The sequence below is a fragment of the Mustela lutreola genome, chromosome 2 (genome assembly GCF_030435805.1).
Source record: "Mustela lutreola isolate mMusLut2 chromosome 2, mMusLut2.pri, whole genome shotgun sequence".
NCBI lineage: Eukaryota > Metazoa > Chordata > Mammalia > Carnivora > Mustelidae > Mustela > Mustela lutreola.
Window position 1 is genome coordinate 99,508,906 of NC_081291.1, and position 22,962 is coordinate 99,531,867.

General features: G+C 39.4%; 1 protein-coding gene across 5 annotated transcripts in view; it reads right to left on the reverse strand.

The window, feature by feature from the left end:
• Window positions 1-5,195: 5,195 nt before the first annotated feature.
• Window positions 5,196-22,962, reverse strand: part of PIK3CB (phosphatidylinositol-4,5-bisphosphate 3-kinase catalytic subunit beta) — a 210,775-nt gene continuing 193,008 nt past the window's right edge. For all 5 annotated transcript variants that reach the window (XM_059162765.1, XM_059162768.1, XM_059162766.1 and 2 more), the window contains 5 exons: window positions 12,741-12,908; window positions 11,269-11,392; window positions 9,106-9,251; window positions 7,199-7,331; window positions 5,196-6,842 (listed from right to left, as the gene is read on the reverse strand). In XM_059162765.1, coding sequence (XP_059018748.1) covers window positions 6,705-6,842; window positions 7,199-7,331; window positions 9,106-9,251; window positions 11,269-11,392; window positions 12,741-12,908 — 709 coding nt within the window. In that variant the 3' untranslated portion in view covers window positions 5,196-6,704. The remainder of the gene's footprint in view (window positions 6,843-7,198; window positions 7,332-9,105; window positions 9,252-11,268; window positions 11,393-12,740; window positions 12,909-22,962) is intronic.

Consider the following 22,962-nt stretch of genomic DNA (forward strand, 5'->3'; position numbering starts at 1 on the left):
GGGTGGCTCAGTGGGTTGAAGCCTCTGACTTCGGCTCCGTCGGGATCCCGGTGTCCTGGGATCGAGCCCCACATCGGGCTGTCTGCTCCGCGGAAAACCTGCTTCCTCCTCTCTCTCTCTGCCTGCCTCTCTGCCTACTTGTGATCTCTGTCTGTCAAATGAATAAGTAAAATCTTAAGAAAAAAAAAAAAGTTGAACATTAATCCATATAACCTACCAAAGGAGGAAAACCTTTGTAAAATGCAGAAAAATAATTTGATAAACTCAGCAACCTTTCATGATTAAAAAAAAGAAAAAAATCCCTTGAGAATTGAAGTATGCTTTCTTAATTGGTAAAAGATTCAGATTCCAGAGCACACACCATACTTAATATTGAAAACTTTCCCTTTGAGATCAATAAAAGATTTAGTATTGCTTCTCTTCAACATTGTATTGCAATTCCTGAGCAAGCCAAAGGTAAAAAAGAAAGAAAGAAAAAGAAAAAAAAGAAACAAAATGTTGAAGGGAATGGAAAGGAAGAAATAAAACTTTATTTGTAGATCATGTAAAACCAAAATAAGTTCTATAAATATGATTAATAGCATGTTTAGCATGTCTGCTAAATGCAAACATCAACTGTGTATCTATCTATTAATTGCTCTAAAACTTGTTAAAGCTTTGCTAAAATACAGGTTGCTGAATTCCATCTCTAGTGGTTCGGATTCAGTAGGTCTTGCAGAGGGGAGGGGAGGTCCTTAAAATTTGTAGTTCTAAGCAGTTCCCAGGAGATGCTGCTAATAATCCTACTTAGGAGACTGTATTTGGAAAACCACTGCTATAGATCAGCAACAATGAAACTTAAAATCACCCAGAAATCTAACAAAAGATATACAAGACTCTACATAGAAAACTATAAATTGGGGCACCTGGGTGGCTCAGTGGGTTAAAGCCTCTGCCTTTGGCACAGGTCATGATTCCAGGGTCCTGGCTCTCTGCTCAGTGGGGAGCTTGCTTCCCCCTTCTCTCTCTGCCTACTTGTGATCTCTGTCAAATAAATAAATAAAATCTTAAAAAAAAACAAAAACAAACCTATAAATCATATGCACAGGACCTAAAATGAAGACCTAAATGAAGGTTACACCATTGTCACAGATTGGAAGAGTCAATATTCTTAAAATGTGAATTTACTTCCCCATCTATAATGCAATTACATTCAAAATTTCCTCAGATTTCTTTTCGTGGATCTCAACAAGCAGATTATGAAAGGTGTATTGAGGCATCATTGGTAATTGTGAGGAAAGAGCATTAACACTTAAGACAAGAGTCCCTGAGTCTGAATGCTTCCTTTTACTTTGTGACTATGGACAAATTATTTAACCTCTAAGCCTCACTGTATTCATCTGTAAAGTGGGGAAGGACACTTGCACCTGTATGTAAGGTTGTTATACAGATTAAATATATACTGTTTAGATGCTACATATGAATATGATAAATTAACTTAAAAAAATAGGGAGGTGAAATCTACTGGATATCTTTCTAGAGTTCAGAGCAGACTCCTATGTACATGGACACCTGGTTTATGTCAAAGGTGGATCTATCAGTGGTCAAAGGATCCCAATAAAAGATACTAGAAACACTTGGTGCCCACACAGGAAAAAACACTTCACATTATTTATAAAAAGCAATTCCAGGTACATTATAGACCTAAACAGAATAGGTTTGGTTTTTTTTTTTAAGAGCTTTTAGAGAATAATCCAGAAAAATATCTTAAGTACTACACAAGGGGTATTAACAAGGGAAAATAATGATAAATTTTACATTAAAATTAAGATTCTGTGTTATGAGAAGAAACATTAAGAGACTGAGAAATTCACAAACTGAGTGGAAAAGATATTTTCAACATGTGACTGACAAAAGGCTTCTACACTGATACGTAATTTCACATTAACAAAAACCAAAAAGCAGTATTAAAAACAAAACCCTCTGGGACACCTGGGTGGTTCAGTGGGTTAAGCCTCTGCCTTCGGCTTGTCATGATCTCAGGGTCCTAGGATCAAGTTCCGCATTGGGCTCTCTGCTCGGTGGGGAGCCTGCTTCCTCCTCTCTCTGCCTGCCTCTCTGCCTACTTGTGATCTCTGCCAAATAAATAAATAAAATCTAAAAACAAAACAAAACAAAACCCTCCTCAGAACCCAAAAAAAAAACCAAACAAAAACAAACAAATGGCAGGTATCCAAATAAATGCACAAAGGACTTAAGTAGGCACTTCACAAAGGAGAAAACAGAAATAAACAAAAATATGAAAAAGCAATTTAATCTCATTACTAATCAGAGAATACAATTTTTTCACCTCACACATCAGAATGGCTAAAAAGTTTGTAAAATGTTGGTTAACTGGGTAGTGGTGAGAATATGGAGTGACAAGAATTAAGTACTGGAGGAAGAGTGAGTTGGCACAACCACTTACTTTTAGCATTACTTAGTCAAAATAAAGATATGCGTAATCCTATGACCAATTCATTTTAATCTTAAATATATACACCCAAAGAAATACATACATATGTGAATCAGCAGATAAATTATAATCATCATAGCAGCATTATTTGTCTCAGCCTCCAACTAGAAACTACGTGTTCCCACAGTAGAAAGGATATTTAAATTATAGGAACCCCATAAGATGGAATATTTTGTGGTGATGATAAAGAATGATGCCATTGCATGGCTGAATCTTGAAGACATAATGTTGAGCAAAAGAAACCTGATCCAAGAAGTAGGCAGTGTAATTGTAAAGTAAGGAAATAAGATGATTGCCATCAAAGAAGAGACAGTGATTACGATGGCAGGGAGGAAGGAGTCCTGACCAGGAAGGGGAACTGGTAGGGCTTTGTAACTATTCGTAATGTTCTTGATCTATGTGATGGTTCTCTGGATGTCTGCTCTAGAATATTTGCTAAGCCTATTTATATACTTTGTTTTGTATACTTTGTGTGCCATTTCTCACAATAGAAAAAAAAAAGTTGGAGTTTGAAAGGGCAGACTTTTTCTGAGTATTGAACCTGGGCTTTACTAAAAGCGGAAAGGAACCCTGAGTTCCAAAAATCCATTAGTTACATATTTTAGAGCAGGAATAGCTCAGAAAGTGATGCCAGACCCTTTTCCCATCATCAGACAAGGGGATAAAACTGCCAACAGACAGTTAAAGAGGAAGAGGCTCCAGGATGACATGACTGAAGTTTAGATCCTGTCTGGATCCCTGAGAAGTGCAGCATTCTGGAATGGAGAAAGGGGAAGAGGCAGAGGCAAATAAAGAACTGTTGAGCCTATTAGTGCCCATGGATCCTGTTTTTCCTCCCCTCCAAGCCTTTGTAATATGCTGTACCTTCCTGCTTAGTCATACCTATCATCACCCCTTCACCTAGCTTCTACCTGTCCTTGAAGACTCAGCCCAGAAGCCCTCTGCTCTAAGAAAACCTTGCACTTGCCCCCTCCTTTTTTAAAAGCTGCCCATTCCCACCAGTCAGGGTCACATGGCATAGTCGCTCTCTGCTCTCCACCCCATGGACTAGTCTTTTACCTTCTCCATACAAGTGACCTCTGAATTACAGGGTACCTGACTGGTCTGGTGTTAATAGCCTAGTCTGGTCCTAGGCAGGGTACCTGAGTGGTCTGGTGCTAACAGTCTAGGCTATTAGGGGACTCAGCCTATGAGTCTAAGAGCTGATGAGCCTATGGGATTCAGCCTAGATTCTCATTGAAGATCTTAACCTAGCATCTCCCCAACACACAGAAATGAGTAGGGCAGTTACTATCAGGCCCATTTTATATACTAGGAAGCTCAGACCCTGAGAAATAAATTACCTTACTCTAGGGTCACAGAAAAGAACTGGATTGCAAATATTGGTCTCTGCAGCCCAGGGTCTGCCTACAGATATGTGAGGTTAATACTTGGTAATTACTTGTTCAATATACCCATCTTTTGTCTTCCCAGACCCAGGCAGACACAGAGGCTGCCCTCAAGTATTGAAATGCACAGGGTTTCCAAAACATTGTTTTGATAAACTTGGGAAAGGACCAAAAGACAAGGAGCCAAATGTTTTCTGCTAAGATTTATTGTTGACGAGAGCACTTAACAACCAAGGTGCTAGATAACCAGCCCCCAACAACAAGCTCCTCCTGCAGCCCAGACCTCTAGGCTGGTATCCTCTGCCTTCTACCTCCTCTTCTCTGGCTCTGCCAGAGCCCCTGAGAATCAGAAATATGCAACTCAGTAAGTATGTGGGAAGCACCTGTAAGGAGTGGTCAGCAGCTACAGAAGGCTACTGTGTCACAGTGTACTGGTTATCTTTGAGGGACTTATGGCAGAGAGGATAGAGAGGACTCCAGAGCCATCCTGAGCTCAGGGCCAGCACTGTCCAGGGAGGTTCATTTCCCTTTCTTTTCTTTCTTTCTTTTTTTCAAAATGATGTCCTGTTATTTTCTTTTTTTTTTTTTTTTAAGATTTTATTTATTTATTTGACAGACAGAGATCACAAGCAGGCAGAGAGGCTGGCAGAGAAAGAGGAAAGGAAGCAGGCTCTCCGCTGAGCAGAGAGCCCGATGCAGGGCTCAATCCCAGGACCCTGGGATCATGACCTGAGCCGAAGGCAGAGGCTTTAACCCACTGAGCCACCGAGGTGCCCCTCATTTCCCTTTCTTACTCTTGACATTCACATTCATTGATTTGGCATATATTTACCAAGGCTCCCTATGGCTGAGGAGATTCCTCAAACAGTAGTGCCCACTTGTAGCTGGCAATGTTCAGCAGTCTCCAAACCCCTGACCTGCAAGACGTAGTGCATGTAAAGGTAGACTGCTACCGGACAAAGATCCTTGAACAAATCTATCCTTCCACAGTGTTATTCTTGGAATTCTGAGTCTGGGCCAGCTCTTGGAATAGTCAGTTCAGAGGTCAGTCTCTATCCTTAGCTGACATTTCTAAGAAACTATGACTTGCTCTGACCATCTGCCTCATGGAAGAGAGCTACAAAGTGGCTATAGTCTGGCCTTGGCTTGGGTACTGAGTCACTGAAAGGGCATTCTCCCCAACCTCAGGGTGCCTTGCCAAGATATGAAAACCTGATAAGCCTCAGCCTCCCACCAAAGTCCAAGAGGCCTCCCACACTGCCTACTGGGCTGAGAAGTAGAGAGAGAGAAGTCAAAGAGACCATGAGCCTCAGTCTGCTTCTCAGATTGATTTGTTTATTGACTTGATGATCTCTTAGGGTCCCAGTGCCGAGACCCAAAGGCCTGTGCTGTGCATAAAGAAAAAGCCCACACATCCCAAGAGCAGCTGAAACCAGCTCACCCATTTATTTGACTGAGAACATGAAGGAGAACAACAAAATTAAACAATCTTTAATAAAATTCCTATAGAAAACTCAGTCACAGGGTAAATACTCAGTTCTCTTTCTCATGTCACTGAGGATTGAGAGCTCCCAAAAGTCTTTGGAGAAAAAGCAGTAGTTTTGCTGGATATTGCCAGTACTCCGAAAGAGCATCCATTTACACATTCAAACCAGTAGTTCTTATTGCACATATTAACATTATTTGCCATCTAGCACCCTAAATGTATGGTACCTCAACAAATAAATTAAAGAATTCCATGTGGCATGAAACCATTTCAATTTGAACTAATATCCTTGAAAAAATCACATTATTACAAGTTTTAATAAATACAGTAAGAACAGCTGGCATTTTACTAAAATACTGAATTTTAGATCTGGAGATGATTCTATAAATAGTTTCTTTTCATTTGCTTTTTGTCTTGGATGCATTTGCTCAAGTATTATGCTCTATGAAGTGAACTCTTTCATAGATACCATGTAAAACTGAAATTACTATGTGCCTCATTACAGAAGCAACTGGAAGAACTGGATCTCATACAGTTAACTAAAAAAGTAACAAGAAAAAGCTCTGCTTTTTGTAAAACTTTAAAAAACAGAAAAAAACAAAGATATGTCTTTTTATATAGAACTCCCACTAGAAATTTATAAATATATATGCAGCATATATATTATATTTGCCTCATGAGCAAATTTTCACCAAGTCTGGTAGGAATGATGCGGTCATGGTAGATAAATATCAACAAAAGAGTTACTCTTTCTAAAGATTTAAAGGTTTCTTTTGAAAAATAACAATAACTTCAAATTATGTTATAATTTATAGATGATATAATTTAAAAAGGGAAGAAAGATACCTTTCTTTTAAGCCTCATTTGGAAAGTAAGAACAACTACCAGTCCCCAGGTGTGGATAAGTTGGCTGAGTGATAACACTTGGTCACAATACAAAAAGAAGTATTTACACCTTTCTGGAAAAGTACCAAATACTTAAAAAGAAGAAGAAGAAGAAGGAGGAGGAGAAGGAGGAGGAGGGGGGGGAGGAGGAGAAGAATAAGACAGAAAACAATCTCTAGTAGCATTCTTCGGCGTGCAAAGTCAGCAGGAAATGATTATCCATTATGTTGGGAGTTTTTATGATGAATCTTGGAAGCATTCAATGAAGCAGAGGGTGGTCATCGGGGATTGTTCAGATTAGGTTCTGTGGGATGCCTTGTTCTTAATTTAACTGAGTTCCAGGATTTCATTCCCTTTATAACATCTCTGGCAGGGTCGTGTTCAATTTAGTGCAAGTGCAAACTGAAAACTAAACAAAACCAACAAATACATTAGGAGCAAAGGCTGATCATTAAGATCTGTAGTCTTTCCGAACTGTGTGGGCCATCCAGTTCACTTTAGTAGTCCAGCTTTCCCTGAGTGCCTCATCAAATTTTTGCTTAAACTGCTTGAGCGCTTCTTCTTCACTCTTCCCTAAGGCAAGAGAGTCCTAAAAATAAAAGGGAAAAAAATCTGATTTCATATATCTTCCATAGTGACATGCAAATGTCAAAATCTAAGTCATACCTCCCTAGCACCATTAAGTTGTGTGTCTCATGTTCTTATTTAAATCCCTTTTGCAGGATAGAGAATGACACAAGGTAGGGTGATAATATAATCTCTGCCAAAGGGTTTTTGAAGATGACGTTTTATGATTACTGCACGACAATTACTCAGCTGCTGGGTAAAAGCAGTCTAACAAGAAATGGCTTTGTTCTATTCCCTTTGAACGTCTGAACGAAACAGGTAGGTATAGCTGAGCTTCATGCCTATGAACTCCCATATACAAAGAAAAGGGGTTCATACCTTAAGATACTGTATATCCTTGACTGATGTAAGCTCAGGAAGCCCTGCAGTCAACATCAGTGCAAAAAGAGTGATGAAGAGATTCCCATGCCGTCGTAAAATCAGATATGCATCCTCACAACACTGGCGGAAGCTTCAGTTGATGCAACAAATCACAACATGATATTAGAGAAGGAAGCAAATTTCACAAAAGAAAGCAAGAGAGACATATCTAGACTTTAATTTCTACTGAACAGTTCATTTCTGATTTTTAAAACTCTGAAAATTGTCTCAAGAATAAAATCTACATAGACTAATAAATCTGTCTAAAATGACACACACTAAATTGAAATTTTATAACAGACTACGTAACATTTACTGTGTGCTTTTTTTTCTTTTTAAAGTAGACTTGTGTATTTCTTTCTTTCTTTCTTTCTTTTTTTTTTTTTAGATTTTATTTATTTATTCAACAGACAAAGATCACAAGTAGACAGAGAGGCAAGCAGAAAGAGGAGGAAGCAGACTCCCTGCGGAGCAGAGAGCCCGATGCGGGGCAAGAGCCCAGGACCCTGAGATCATGACCTGAGCCGAAGGCAGAGGCTTAACCCATTGAGCCACCCAGGCGCCCCTACTGTGTGCTTTTTAATTGAGACCCCAAAACGAGTTCTAAAACAAGTGGTAATTTATAATCCATGAGGATTTCTGAACATATTTGCAGATTCTACATTTGTAGCCAAATTCCACTGTAGTCTATTTGTAATCTAACAGAGACTAATTTATTTGATTTCCCCCCAATTAGTATCAATACTTTTGCACTGCTTTCCCTCTCTCTCCTCTTTCTATTTTTTAAATTTTTTTATTTTTCCTCTCTCTCCTCTTAAAGACAGTTATTCAAGGGGCGCCCGGGTGGCTCAGTCAATTAAGCATCTGCCTTTGGCTCAGGTCATGATCCCAGAGTCCTGGGATCAAGCCCGGCATTGGGCTCCCTGCTTAGTGGGAAGCCTGCTTCTCCCTCTCCCACCCGCCTGCTTGTGTTCCCTCTTTAGCTGTCTCTCTCTCTGTCAAATAATAAATCAATCTTAAAAAAAAAAAAGGACCATCCAATACTATTTTCCTAATTTTGCCCCCCCAAAAATCCCCAAAACAAATAAACAAACAAATGAACACCCAAGAGGTATATTCTGCAGAAACTCGAGGCAGAAGTAGAAATGATAATAGCAATCACGTGGCAAGCATATAGTATAAGTTGGTCACATCACATTACTTAACTCTAATTATCATAATTGCTCTAAATTCTTTTTAAAAATATTTATTTATTTGAGAGAGAGAGACAGAAAACAAGCTTGGAAAGGGGTGGAGGGAGAGGAGCAGACTCCGCACTGAGCAAGGAGCCCTGACAATGGGGCTTAATCCCATGAAACTGAGATCATGATCTGAGCCAAAATTAAGAGTTGGATGCTTGACTGAGCCACCAGCTATTCCAAAATAGCCCTAAAACTTAATTATTTTTGTCCCTATTTTAAGACAAAGAAACAAGACAAGAAGACAAGTAATGTGCTTAGAAACAAGTAGTGAGGACTAGATTAGAGATTATAAAGTTCTGAACCCTGGCTCCCTTAGAATGAGTGCAAAGTGCCTGTCGCTCCCAACATCTCATTATGAAATGTCTTAACAGTTTCAGAGAATTTTCTAAGACAGATAAAAAATGGTATAAATACTACTGGAATAAGACACAGTAACTTATTTCAAATTTCTATATTATTTCTCCTCTCTGAACCAGAACATGGATCTGACAGGCAAACTCCTCAAAAGCCCCCAGTTAGCAGACTGAATATTTACCTGATCTAAATATATCTCAGCTAAAAAATGCTAGTCTAGCTAGTCAGATGAGAAAATGTCAGATATGTTTATCTGAGGACAATACTCACCGGCCAAACTTTTCTGTGTTTCCTGTTTTTCCTTGTTGAATCACATGAATGAAATCATAGGTAAGAATAAAAGGCACCCGTTCCCTTTTAATGCCAAATTTAGACTTGAAATTTCCAAGAATATGTCCAAAGTCAATGTGGAAGAGCTGGAAAACAAACGGCACTTAATTTCTATTGTTTCTTTAGTTCCAAAGAGAAAGGCAATATTTCAGCAGTCTTAGACTCAACACCACACTGATCCTCAACTGAGCCCTTTTTTCACTCCTTTTATTGACATATAGTTGAAACACAGTATTACATTAGTTTCAGGTGTACAACATACTGATTTGATAACTACATACATTACAAAATGTTCATGAGCCCTCTTCTCTTTTCAAAAGCTATTGGGTCACTTGAGAAGAGTGTTTCTATCATTCAAAGATCTTTTATACTCAGTAATAACCCAGACCAGCTATTGAACTGCATTTACCCAGTGGGAAAGACAAATGCTTAAACAGTGCAAGTTAAAAAAAAAAAAAAAAAAAAAAAAAAGGAAGAAAGAAAAAAAGAAAAAAGAAAAAGAAAAATGCATCCAAATAATAAATATGTCTGATTTTAAAAAGTCAAATAGTTCTACATATCAAACTATTTTGGTCAATATTTCTACTATGGAAATAAAAAAGAAGCCTTATAGCCCCCTCAACACCCTGAGTGCTACTATTTAGAGGTAACTTCTCGTCACTCTTTCAGGGGTTTTTCCTCCACTTTTTTTTTTTTTTAAAGATTTTTTTTTTTTTTTAAGATTTTATTTATTTATTTGCCAGAGAGAGAGAGGGAGAGAGCACGAGCAAGCGAGCACAGGCAGACAGAGTGGCAGCAGAGGCAGAGGGAGAAGCAGGCTCCCTGCAGAGCAACGAGCCAGATGTGGGACTCGATCCCAGGACACTGGGATCACGACCTGAGCCGAAGGCAGCTGCTTAACCAACTGAGCCACCCAGGCGTCCCTTTTTTAAAGATTTTTATTTATTTATTTGACAGAGAGAAATCACAAGTAGACAGAGAGGCAGGCAGAGAGAGAGAGAGAGGGATGCAGGCTCCCTGCTGAGCAGAGAGCCCAATGCGGGACTCGATCCGGGGACCCCGAGATCATGACCTGAGCCGAAGGCAGCGGCTTAACCCACTTAGCCACCCAGGTGCCCCTTTCCTCCACTTTCTAAAAATGAAGCAAATTATGGATGGTAAAGACTTAGTACTTTGTGGGGCGCCTGGGTGGCTCAGTGGGTTAAAGCCTCTGCCTTCGGCTCAGGTCATGATCCCAGGGTCCTGGGATCGAGCCCCGCATCGGGCTCTCTGCTCAGTGGAGAGCCTGCTTCTGCCTCTCTCTCTCTCTCTGCCTGCCTCTCAGCCTACTTGTGATCTCTGTCAAACAAATAAATAAAATCTTTAAAAAAAAAAAGACTTAGTACTTTGTGCGGATGTAATACTATACAATGAGGCACTACTGTGCCTCGTAATTTCTGGTTAAATCAATACTCAGTGTTTATACTGTTCAGGCTATGTAAATCCATTTCAAAGCTAAGTCATGTGGCAACAGTCTACTACAACTATATTTCCTTTTTTGCCCATCTTTTTCCTTGACAAAGCTTTTTTTGGCTTAGTGTCCTAGGACCACCTCAATAATTCTTCCCCAAATCATTTTAAAAAACTTTTTTAGATTTATTTATTCATTTGAATGAGACACACACACAGAGAGTCTGGGGTGGAGGGAGAGAGGTAGAAGGACACAGAGTCCCAAACATACTTCCCACTGAGTGCAGGGCCTGAAGTGGGGCTCAATCCCATGACCCTGAAACTATGGCTTGAGGTGAAACCAAGAGTCAGACACTCAACTAACTGCACCACCCAGGTGCCCCTCTCCCCAAATCTTATATTGAAATGTCATTTTAAATAACTGCAATAACTTTTCAAACAGTAGATAAGTGTTTATCACCTTACTTTAAGCAAACAACCAACAAATATATGAAGCAGATGTGGTATATGAAACAAGGTTTGGGAAATAAAAGGAAAGCATGAAGACATGACTCCAAGAATCACTAAAGAACCTGCCTGGATTGCACAAGAGATTGTGCTGTATATAAGTAATAGCATCACCGAGGCCCTTAGCAGATCTAGGGAGCAGCTCACCTGGCCGGTTTTTTTGACCATAATGTTGTCACTATGTCTATCACCAATCCCAAGGACATAAGAAGCTACACAGTAGCCGGCACAGGACAAGGTAAACTCCTCAATGGCTCGGTCTAGGTCATCCCTGAAAAAAGAGAAAAAAATAAATAATAGAATCAACAAAGGTTTTCAGTCTCCAAAAGTACAGGATGAGATCCAATTCACACTTGCTTCCTTTTTTTTTTAAATCTTTTTTTTTTTTTAAATTTTATTTATTTATTTGACAGACGGAAATCACAAGCAGGCAGAGAGGCAGGCAGAGAGAGAGGAGGAAGCAGGCTCCCTGCTGAGCAGAGAGCCAGATGTGGGGCTCGATCCCAGGACCCCGGGATCACGACCCGAGCCGAAGGCAGAGGTCTTAACCCACTGAGCCACCCAGGCGCCCCAACTTGCTTCCTTTTTAATTGTGAGTAGAAAGGCAACACGGAGCTGCCATGAGCTGCAGTGAATACAAAGGCAATATGGAGCTGCTATGAGCAGAACATTCTGGATCAGCCAAGAGAGGGAGGGTGAACACTGCAGGAGCGGAGCAGAAAGGAGTCAGCAGGAAGTCTCCAAGACTTCAGATAACTGGACCTCAGCCATTCAAACTGCTATGTCCTGGGGACTGAGATTCACTGGGGTTGGGAGTAAGCTCAAATACATAACAAGAGGAGACTGTCTGCTTTGCTGGCTGATGCTGGACTATAGAACATTTTTTGGTCAGTTTTGACCTAACCCTAGGTAAGAATAATTTAATTCCATATTTAAGAGTTAAGTATTATAGTTACAACACTTTAAAGCACTAACTTAAATTAGAAGTTAATAATACAGACCCTTTACAGACAAGGTCTTAAGATCAAAATTTGAAAACTAATCCTTACATTCAAGTCCTTTGGTTTTGCCAATGAATAAAATATAAATCTGACTTTTAAGTCTTTAGCCAAAAATACCTGCAGTGTTTCCCCTCAATGTGAAATTCCTTGTGAATTTCACAAGGAATTCAATGTGAAATGTCCATGATACTATGTCCAACAGAGTAACCAATAATAACACAATTCCCAGCCCTGTTTTTTTTAAAATTTGGAGCAATCACAGTCTACAAACTCACTTACTTCTACTGTAAAAATCTACTGAAAACTTACTAATAAGTTTATACATTCATATAATTACAGAAGCTGACAAATTCAAAAAATTATTTTAAAATTTAAAATAATAAATAAATTATTAGATTGTAACTACTACAAGGCTCTGAAATTTGATCTAGATGAAGCAGAATTTAATGCTAACCATCTGTGAGCCTTTAGGAAGGCCTATTTGTCATTCTGATCTAACCTGAAATAAAGCAATAAATAACACTAACATTTCCTCTAGGACAGATGATTCTACTTGAAAGAACAGTTATTTGTTTGGCTATTTGTTCGGCTATTTGTTCAGAAGAATGATAAACTAACCCAGAATTGTATTCTTTAAGCCAGTTCAGAAGGGCATCTTTGTTGAAGGCTGCTGCAGCAGCCACATTGCTACTGTTCAGCTGAATGTCAGCAATTGTTTCAGAGGTGCTCACAACTTCAATGAGGCCAGAGCGATCTCCTGTCGCTAAGCAGCCATAAGGCAGCATCCTGAAAGAGAAAAAAATGGGCATAGTCACATGTTTATGTTACTCATAAAATGAAACTTTAACAGAGTAAGCTTCTTCTTTGATTGTTTTTTAAGATTTTATTTATTTATTTGACAGACAGAGATCACAAGTAGGCAGAGAAGCAGGCAGAGAGAGAGAGGAGGAAGCAGGCTCTCCGCCGAGCAGAGAACCCGATGCGGGGCTTGATCCCAGAACCCTGGGATCATGACCTGAGCCGAAGGCAGAGGCCTTGACCCACTGAGCCACCCTCTTCTTTGATTTTTAAAAAGCTTTATTACTATTGATATGCTTGCCGTTTCTGTTTTATTGTCATATGGAAAAATAAAAGTCCTATTTTCGGTTGGGGAGGGGAATCTCCTGGCCAACAGATGAAGTAGTTTACTAGAACTCCAATGTACCTAGATGTATAATTTGTTATCCAGTTATTCTAGTGAAATATTCTATTTGTTTGTGCAGATGGACAGAAGTGTATCAGATAAAAGAAAAGTCTTTTATTTTTATTCTAAACCATCCTTTATGGAGCACCAATAGGTGCCACATAGCAGGCTAAGCACTTTACACATTACTTTTATTAATGAATGGCAACTCCATCTTTCCAGTTGTTCAAGATGACAATCTTAACGTCACCTTTGACTCATTCTCTTATGACCAGGATTTACCTATCTTGAAAACATATACTTAAGACTTCTCTGCCTCCAGCTCCTACTAGACCAAATCACCATCAACCCTTACTCAATTATTCAAGTTTCCTTAAGTTTCCTCAAGTTCCCTTCTCCCACACCATGGTTTGTTTTAAATGCAACAGCATTTAAATGCAACAGCAGGGACGCCTGGGTGGCTCAGTTGGTTAAGCAGCTGCCTTCGGCTCAGGTCATGATCCCAGCGTCCTGGGATCGAGTCCCACATCGGGCTCCTTGCTCCGCAGGGAGCCTGCTTCTCCCTCTGCCTCTGCCTTCCACTCTGTCTGCCTGTGCTCGCTCTCACTCTCTCTCTCTCTGACAAATAAATAAATAAAATCTTTAAAAAAAAAAAAAAAAAAAAAAAAAAATAAATGCAACAGCAATATAATCCATATAAAAAATATACATATTATGTCACTCCTCCCCATCAAAAGCTCTGCATTGGCTTTCCACCTTAGGGTGAAAGCTAACATGCTTGCCATAGCTCACAAGGCCCTTCACCTCCTCTCGTCTCCTCCCCTTGTTCACTTTATTCCTACTACACTGGCTTCCATACTTTATTTAACCACAGCAGGAACAAAATTCTCTCATTCCATTTTCTCTGCCTAGAACATCTCTCCCCAAGACCTTTATATGACTTACTCCCTTATTTCTTTGAAGTCCTTGCTGAAATGTTTCTGTCTCAGTGAGAAATTCCTGATCATCCTATTTGAAACTATGAAACTATCTGTGACATAACACTATCTCTTCCCTGTTTCAATTTTCCTCTATAGCCCTCTATACTATCCAGACATCTTGTACACTTTGTTTCTTTATTGTTCCTCTCTCCATTATTGGATGGAAGTTCTTCCCCGCAGGGATGTTTGTTCCTGGCTGTATCCTCAGTGCCTGAAAAAGTGCCAGGCACAAAGCAGACTCTCAGTGAATATTTCTGAATGAACAGATAAATTTAACAACAAAATCCCTGTAAGGTAAGTTCCCAGTTTACAAATGAGAAACAAAAGCAATTTGCAAAAGGCCATACATTTAACTAAGCAATTGATCTAAGACTTAAAACTAGGCCTGCGTGGCTCTAAAATTATCTTTTAAACCCAAAAGTCTCTGGAGTCACTGACTATATAACAGGCCTCTCAGACTGCTCTTGCGTAAAATAATTTTTACTAATTGATAAGGAGCATTCTGCTCTGAATCTCATTTATACAATTATAGAAAACTATAGAAAAATTATAGAAAATAAAAATTTTCACGTATCTCTTTTAATCATTTTAAGGAGATTTTCTTTTATGACTTAGGTATTCACATTCTTCCCCTATTTATTAGGGTTTTAAATATTTACCTTAGTGACTTATATGACTTCTTTATATTATCCTTTTCTTCTTTTGGTTATAAATACTTTCTTCAGTTTTTTGTTTTTGTTTTTAAAGAGTATTTATTTATCTATTTGACAGGGAGAGAGGGAGAGAGAGAGAGCCAGAGAGGGAATACAAGCAGCCCGAGTAGGGGAGGGAGAAGCAGGCTTCCCATTGAGCAAGCCCTGATGCGGGGCTCAATCCCAGGACCCTGGGATCATGACCCAAGCTGAAGGCAGATGTTTAACGACTGAGCCACCCAGGCGCTCACCCCTTTATTCAGTTTTGTAAACACTACATTATCTTTACAGCACCTCCAAACTAGAATGTGATACTTTGGGAAGTTCAAATGAAAGGTGACTACAGAAAATGCAATGGATGGGATTCTAGAACTCAATAGATATATGGGTACAGCTATGTGCCATGCATCATATTTGCTGTTGGTGATACAGAAAGGAGCAAAAAAAAAGCAGTCCTTACTCATACAAAATGCGTATATTATCTTTGTATGAATGAGAACTGCCATGAGAACATGTCAAGAGTTAAAAAGATCTCTATGAGGAGGAAGGACAGCAGGGCTGGAGGAAAATATAAGGGGAATACAAAAGCAAGGTGAGACTATGCAGGGCCCTATAGGTCATGTAAGGGATTCTGTCATTCTCTAAAAGCACTGAGAAAGCTTTGAAGGACTTTATGAAAGAGGGGGGTGTTTGTGTGTCGGGAAAATGTATAAATGTATTACTGTAACAACCCAATTAAAGAGCCATATTTCATTAAATAATCCCTAAGTTTCCATACAACCAAGAATTCAATTATTTTATGCCTCTTTTAGGCACTTTCCTAGTCTTAACAAAAGAAGTCTGGCAGAAGAATTGTCAAACTACATGTTGGCAGCCTGATATACCAGTACACTGCTATATATTTGCATTATTAATTTTTTCTTCTCCTTTTAAAAAGTTACCTTCAATAAGAAAAGTAGCTTGGAGCATGGAAGCTTTCCCAGCATCCCTGTCCTTCTCATGACACAACACATGTGAGGTAAACAGTGCATGGTTAAACTTTGGCTCACTTTCCTGCTTCTCCTCCCACCTCATTTGCAGCCAAACTGGGCAAAAATCCAACAACTTCCTCTTCAAAAGCATGCAATAATAAAAGCATTCAGTGTCTTGAGGATGAAAATCTCACAATGGGAAGGAAAAAATATCCTTGTTAGACAGACAGTTTGACAGAAGTCAAGCTGGGGACAAACTCCGGGAGTCCTGACCATCTTACATGGGCCCAATTTGCACTCAACTTCCACACTTCTTTTAAAGGCTCTAACAACTAGTAATGTTTCTCTTCCTTTGTCACAATCTCTGACCCAAGGAGCAATTTGTTGCCTTTCCACTAAACAAGAATTAAAATATAAATTCTAGGGGCACCTGGGTGGCTCAGTAGTTAAGCATCTGCTCAGGTCATGATCCCAGGGTCCTGGGATTGAGCCCTGCATCAGGCTCCCAGCTCAGCAGGAAGCCTACTACTCCCCTGCCCCACTCCCCCTGCTTGTGTTCCTTCCCTTGCTCGCTCTCTCTTTGTGTCAAATAAATAAATAAATACATACATACATACAAATTCTACAGCAGAGAGGATGGCAGACCCATAACCCTACTCTCAGTGGGTATGTAGAAAATTTTCTCCAGCCTTGACTCTGACACATCAACCCAAATCAGAATGGTACCAGAGACCCTTGCTTCCAAAGGAGGAAATTATAATTCCTTTACCTAATGTTTGCATTGCTTCCATCTTCTTCCTTAATCCTTCCTTCCAAGATTACTGATACCAGTGTCATTACAAAACTGTTTATTAGCACTCTTAAAAGGGAACTAAATCCCATTAATGTAATTCAGATGTAAAGTCACAATGAAGACAGCCATCCAAAATTCAGGGAGTGGAAGAAGACTGTCAAATCTACCAAAGTTCAGATAGATTTATATATAGACCACCAGTGAAACTTGACAGAAAAGGCTGAGTATCTATTATTTATTGACTGAAAGAGGTCAGAGAGTTCTAACATACTGATGGCTTACAAATGTTCTAAAATTTGACATGACAGATACCAAGAGTATTTTTGAGACATCAGAGAAAAATGAAAATGAGATATACACACTTTCATTCATGCTAACATGGTACTGTTATAAGTACTAAAATATTCTGGTCAAAGTAATAAGTATAGAATGTACCTGAAGATTTAAGATTGAAGTTAGAAGAGTTTGTGCTACGTGACCGAGGTTAACCTCAACAGCTGGCCAAAAGAAAACAAACAACAGGAATACTGGAACACGTATTTATAGAAACAGTAAAAAAAAGTTTGGTGAGAAAAAGGTATTCATTTAGAAATGAACCCTAAAGAATTATAGTTCTACATATTTTAAAAACATGGGGTCAGAGTACAAGAAGTCAGCAAAGATCTCACTGAACAGACGAATTCCTTTTTCTTGTTAGACACTTGTTGCTTCCCATAAGAGAAACATTAGGTTTGTTTCTAGCACTCCAACAACAAGTGGTTTCCTCCCCTTGCCTGAGGTCACAATGAACTTCATTTGAAGCTAAATGAGCTTTACATTTGAGTAGAATAGGTAAAATAAAAAAGCTAAGAGAAAAGAAAAGGATTGGGGTTTTTAATTAGGCTGATGGAACTGAGACAGGCAAACCAAAGGGACCCCATGAAAGCAAAAGCTGTTTTGTTCCTTTTGCTTTTTTTTCCTGCTTCTATTCTTGCAAGGACCTGCACTTCTGGCCTACAAATTGCCTTAATGCATGTCTTCCTTGTAAGGGACAAAGTTAATGGTATCTTTGGACTCCTCTAGCACTGTAGGTAATATCTAAACCACTGTGCTAGGCATCTTAAAGCCAAGACCCTGGCCTCAAGTAATAAGTGACTTATGATGGACACCTGGACCTTGTCCTTATTCTAACTGGTTCCTGGATACCTGAGAGGACACTTAGGTCAGACCACCATCCTCAATAAAACTCCCCAGCCCCCAAACAAAGATAAGACTTGGGTTCCTTTCCTTTCCAAGTGTCTGGGACAGTCCATCTGTAACTGCTCTCCCTATTATCCTCAATAAACTCTGCTTTCACCTCCTGCTGGCTCCTGGTAAATTTCTGTCCTGCATGAAGCCAAAGACCCTCTTGGATGGTCTTGTGGGATCCCTCCTGGGTCCCTTGGACCTGGCTTGTAGGCATCAGAACTTTACTTTTTAATTCATTTTTTATTTAATTTTTTGAGAGAGAGACAGAGAGTGGGTGGGGGACGGGGGTTTGCAGCAGGCAGAGGGGGAGAGAATCTTGAGGCTCCATGTCTAACATGGAGCCCTGACATGGGGCTTGATCTCATAATCTGAGCTCAAGAGTCGAAGCTTAACAAACTGAGCCACCCAGGCTCCCTGTACACATTGAAACTTAAAAACAAAAATTTTACCTCAACCTTTCATAACTGAACATGACTCCCCATATGCTCTGAATCTCCTTTTAGCAAAGGAGACCACATTGTAGCTTACATGATAATTTTGGGAAAAACCAATGAATTACTAGACTAAACTTGAAAAGTCTTCCATTTTTATGGGATAAATCAAGTAAAATCAGGGCGTCTAGGTGGCTCAGTCAGTTAAGCAACTGCCTTCAGCTCAGGTCATGATCCCAGGGTCTTAGAATCGAGCCTCACCTTGAGCTCCCTGCTCAGTGGGGAGCCTGTTTTGCCCCTGCCTCTGCTGCTCACCCTGCCTGTGCTCTCCTGCTCTCTGTCAAATAAATTAATAAAATCTTTTTAAAAAATCAAGTAAAATAATTTTTGCAGGAGTTTACTTTATAGGAAGGGTCAACAAACTTTTGGAGATTAAGCCAGATAGTAAATATTTTAGGCATTGCAGACTACCCAATTCTGCAGTTACAGCATAAAAGCAGCCACAGACAGTATGTAAACAAATGAGCCGTGGTTGCATGCCAATAAAACTTTATAAACAAACAGTGAGGGTTGGGGGGGTGCTGTAAACCAGATCTCTCTCTGGGTTTATGTCTTTCAGGCAGAGTTCACAATCACTCATTCCTCTTATCTATACTGTATTTCCTATGTGTATGTGCTTGACTAAAAAAAACTTGCTGCCTATTCCAAAATAATTTTACTTTTTACATAGCTATATTAGAAATTCCTCCCAAATTAAAAGCAAAACTCTGTCATTTGTGATACTCAAAGGGTCCTCTTTAGATAAACCATAATCTTACTTCCTTATTTCAGTCACAAGTCCCATAAAAGTAACAATGCCAACACAAACTGTTCTTTCTACCTCAACAGCATGGAAAGATCTAAGACTAAAACTCCTTTAAAGGAAAAAAAAAAAAAAAACAAAAAAACAGAAACAAAAACAAATCAATGAAAAGTTATGTATTTGAGGCACCACAACACTTTGATAAACAAAGGGTTATAGAGCTGCCTCATCATGATTGCTTTCTTGCTTCTACTAGTAAAATGAAAAAGTGCCATGAAGTATACAGTCTGATGGACCTAGATTTAAGAGTCTTGTGCTCAGGGAGCCTGGGTGGCTCAGTTGTTAAGTGTCTGCCTTCAGCTCAGGTCATGATCCTGGGGTCCTGGGGATCGAGCTCCACATCGGGCTCCCTGCTCAGCAGGAAGCCTGCTTCTCCCTCTCCCACTCCCCCTGCTTGTGTCCCCTCTCTCACATTGTCTCTCTCTCCCTGTCAAATAAATAAATTCTTAAAAAAAAAAAGTCTCACGCTCTTTAGTCGACTGAGCTAGCCAGGCTGACAGACCTAGATTTGAATCAGGCTCCTTCACTTAACATTGTTTAACCTTTGACAAATTGTCTAAAAGCCCTTGAGCCTTAATTTTCTCATCTGTTGTTTTTTTTTTTAAAGATTATTTATTTATTTATTTGACAGACAGAGATCACAAGTAGGCAGAGAGGCAGGCAGAGAGAGAGAGAGAGGGAAGCAGGCTCCCTGCGGAGCAGAGAGCCCGATGCGGGGCTCGATCCCAGATCCCTGAGATCATGACCCGAGCTGAAGGCAGCGGCTTAAGCCACTGAGCCACCCAGGCACCCCAATTTTCTCATCTGTTAAAAAAAAGTAACACAATCTCACAGTTTTAAGTTACACGACATTACATATGTGAAAACCTAATAGAACATCCGGCTCAGTCAATAAATAGCAAGTGTTTTAAGTTTAAAAAATCCTAAAATATATTTAGTAATGAAAACAATTCAAGTTTCAAAAATTATTCAAAAAACGCTCTTATAATCTTAAAGGGATAAAGTCAATGACAAGTAAAATTGTTTACAGCAAACTAGTAGACTAAGCTGCTATAGATACTAAAAAATGCGCGCCTGAGTTGCTCAGTTGTTAAGTGTCTGCCTTCGGCTGGGGTTGTGATCCCAGGGCCTTGGGATCGAGCCCCACAACAGGCTCCCTGCTCAGTGGGAACCACTCCCCGTGCTTGTGTTCCCTCTCAGGCTATGTCTCTGTCAGATAAATAGATAAAATCTTAGAAAAAAAAAAAAAGATAAAGTCAAAAATGTTCCATAAACAGTTATAGTTAATGAAAGAAAAAAGCTCTGGGTTCCAGAAATAGATTATTCATAGCACTGACTGAGGAAGTCACTGACTTGGTTGACACTTTAATGTCCATGAGAAAACAGATACATTGTTGTGCCCAGAAGAGACAGAATCTGGACCTGAGATCCTAATACAAGGTTGAGGATCTGAAAGGGCTTTCAAGTGTCTGAAACAGGAACTAGAAAATATCTGCTCACTGATCAGAAGATGTAGCATGAAAGTCTGCCATCTACCTTGAGCACTGGATGGGGGGAAAAGTTTCATGAAAATGCAAAAACTCAAGACTTCCTACATTCTCGTGAGATCCAAGTATAAACTACCTGTGAAATCTGAGAGCATGAAGGCAAAACGTTAAAATAAAAACTGACTGATCGTGTGTAAAGACCTTGAGAAACAGCACAAATTAAACTCAAACCCAAAATATTTTGAGAGGATACTTTCACAACCTATGGAGCAAAGGACACTCAGAGAAAACACAATCCACACTAAAAGGAATTCAAAACCAAATTTTGTCAACTACACAACAAAATGAAATTGGACAATGTAGAAGAGAAATTTAGTGAACTAGATGATTTAGTGAACTAGAAGACCAAATATAAGAAACTACAAAGAATGTCACCTAAAGATGGGAAATAGGTAAGACAGGTTAAGAGAGATGCAGGACAGAAAAGTCCAACACACCTCTACCAAAGTTGCAGAAGACTATGAAGGTGGAAGTAACGCAATATTGAAAAATATGGATACATTTTGTAGGAACTAAAAGAAACCCATATGCCAACAAATTGCAGTAAAAACTGCAAAAAACAAAGGCAAAGAGAAATTTGTTTTCCACAATGGGCAAAAAAAACACCCCCAAAAAACAAACAAAAAAAACTATTTAGACTGACAGCAGTCTTTTACAAAGTAACAGAGGTCAGAATACCATGGAATAACATCTTCAAGGTTTCTAGGGAAAGCAGCTATAAATCTGGATTTTAAAATTCTATAACTAGGTGATGTCTGCAAAAACAGGTAGTTAAAAAAAGGAAGTTAAAAATCTGGTCTTTCATTAAAAGCAACAAGAACACTAGCCAAAAAATGTCAGAATTGACTATTTAAGTAATATAGAAATGTAAGAAAGAGTTGCAGCAATCAGCAAGTGTTTATTGAAGAAAATAGCTGAATCTCGGCTGTTTTATATCATCACATAGTTCAATTTCCCACCTTCCCAGTTCCACAGTAGACTTGACAATGAATAGTCCACAATCACAGTGCATACAGTAATCTACTAGCCATTAGAGGGGGCAAAATGGGGTTGGAGGTCCTTTGGCCCCATTTCTAGAGCTAACATTCTTCAAACTCTCTAGTGGTTCCCAGGAAGAGCTCACTCACAATTCTCTGTTTCTCTGATCTGAATCAGACCTCACCTACTGTGAAGTGCCGTTTACTGTGGTGTTTGGGGGGAAAAAAATTCACTATCAACTAACACTGCAGCTATCTAAGGGGTAAGTAAAAGCGGAGTAAGTAACAGCTGGGCAAATAACAGGCTAACCAAAAAGCTTAGAGGAAAAAGCTGGGGAGTTAGGTGTCCATATAGGACAGTAAAAAACTCCAACATAATCATAGAACTCTACAAAGCCATATGCATGGATAGGGTTTTACGCATACCCAAGGGAGTGTACAGTGCAGTGAAGAATTTAGATGGTCATAGTTATCACTTCTTGCTAACATTCAGACATTACACAAGTTAGGGCTAAGACACAATTCTGAATTATCTGGCTGGCTGCTGAAGGAACTACCCTAACACATAGAGTCTCTCAGTAAAGAACGGAAAACTTACAGATTTCAGGGATTCAAGGAAGCCTTGGTCAAATACTAGTTGACCAATAAAGTAATCAAGAAGAGAAATCAGTGGGGCGCCTGGGTGGCTCAGTGGGTTAAGAAGAGAAATCAGTAACCACATATGAGCATACAAACTTTACATATAATTACTTCAGATAAAACATTAAATAAACAGACCGCAACAACACAAAGAATTATTAGAATCTGATTTTCAGAGCTGCCAAATTATTTAAAGTGTTTGGTTTCAACAAAAATGTGTAAGACATACAAAGAAACAAGAAAATATTACCCATACATAAGAAAAAAGCACCATATAAAAAATGTCACCAAGGAAGCCCAAATGCTGAACATTTCAGACACAAATTTTAAAACTCCTATCTTTTTATTATTTTTTAAAGATTTTATTTACTTATTTGACAGACAGAGAGAGATCACAAGTAGGCAGAGAGAGAGGGGAAAGCAGGCTCGGCTCCCCGCTAAGGAGAGAGCCCAATGCAGGGTTCAATTCCAGGACCCTGAGACCATGACCTGAGCCAAATGCAGAGGCTTAACCCACTGAGCCACCCAGGTGCCCCCA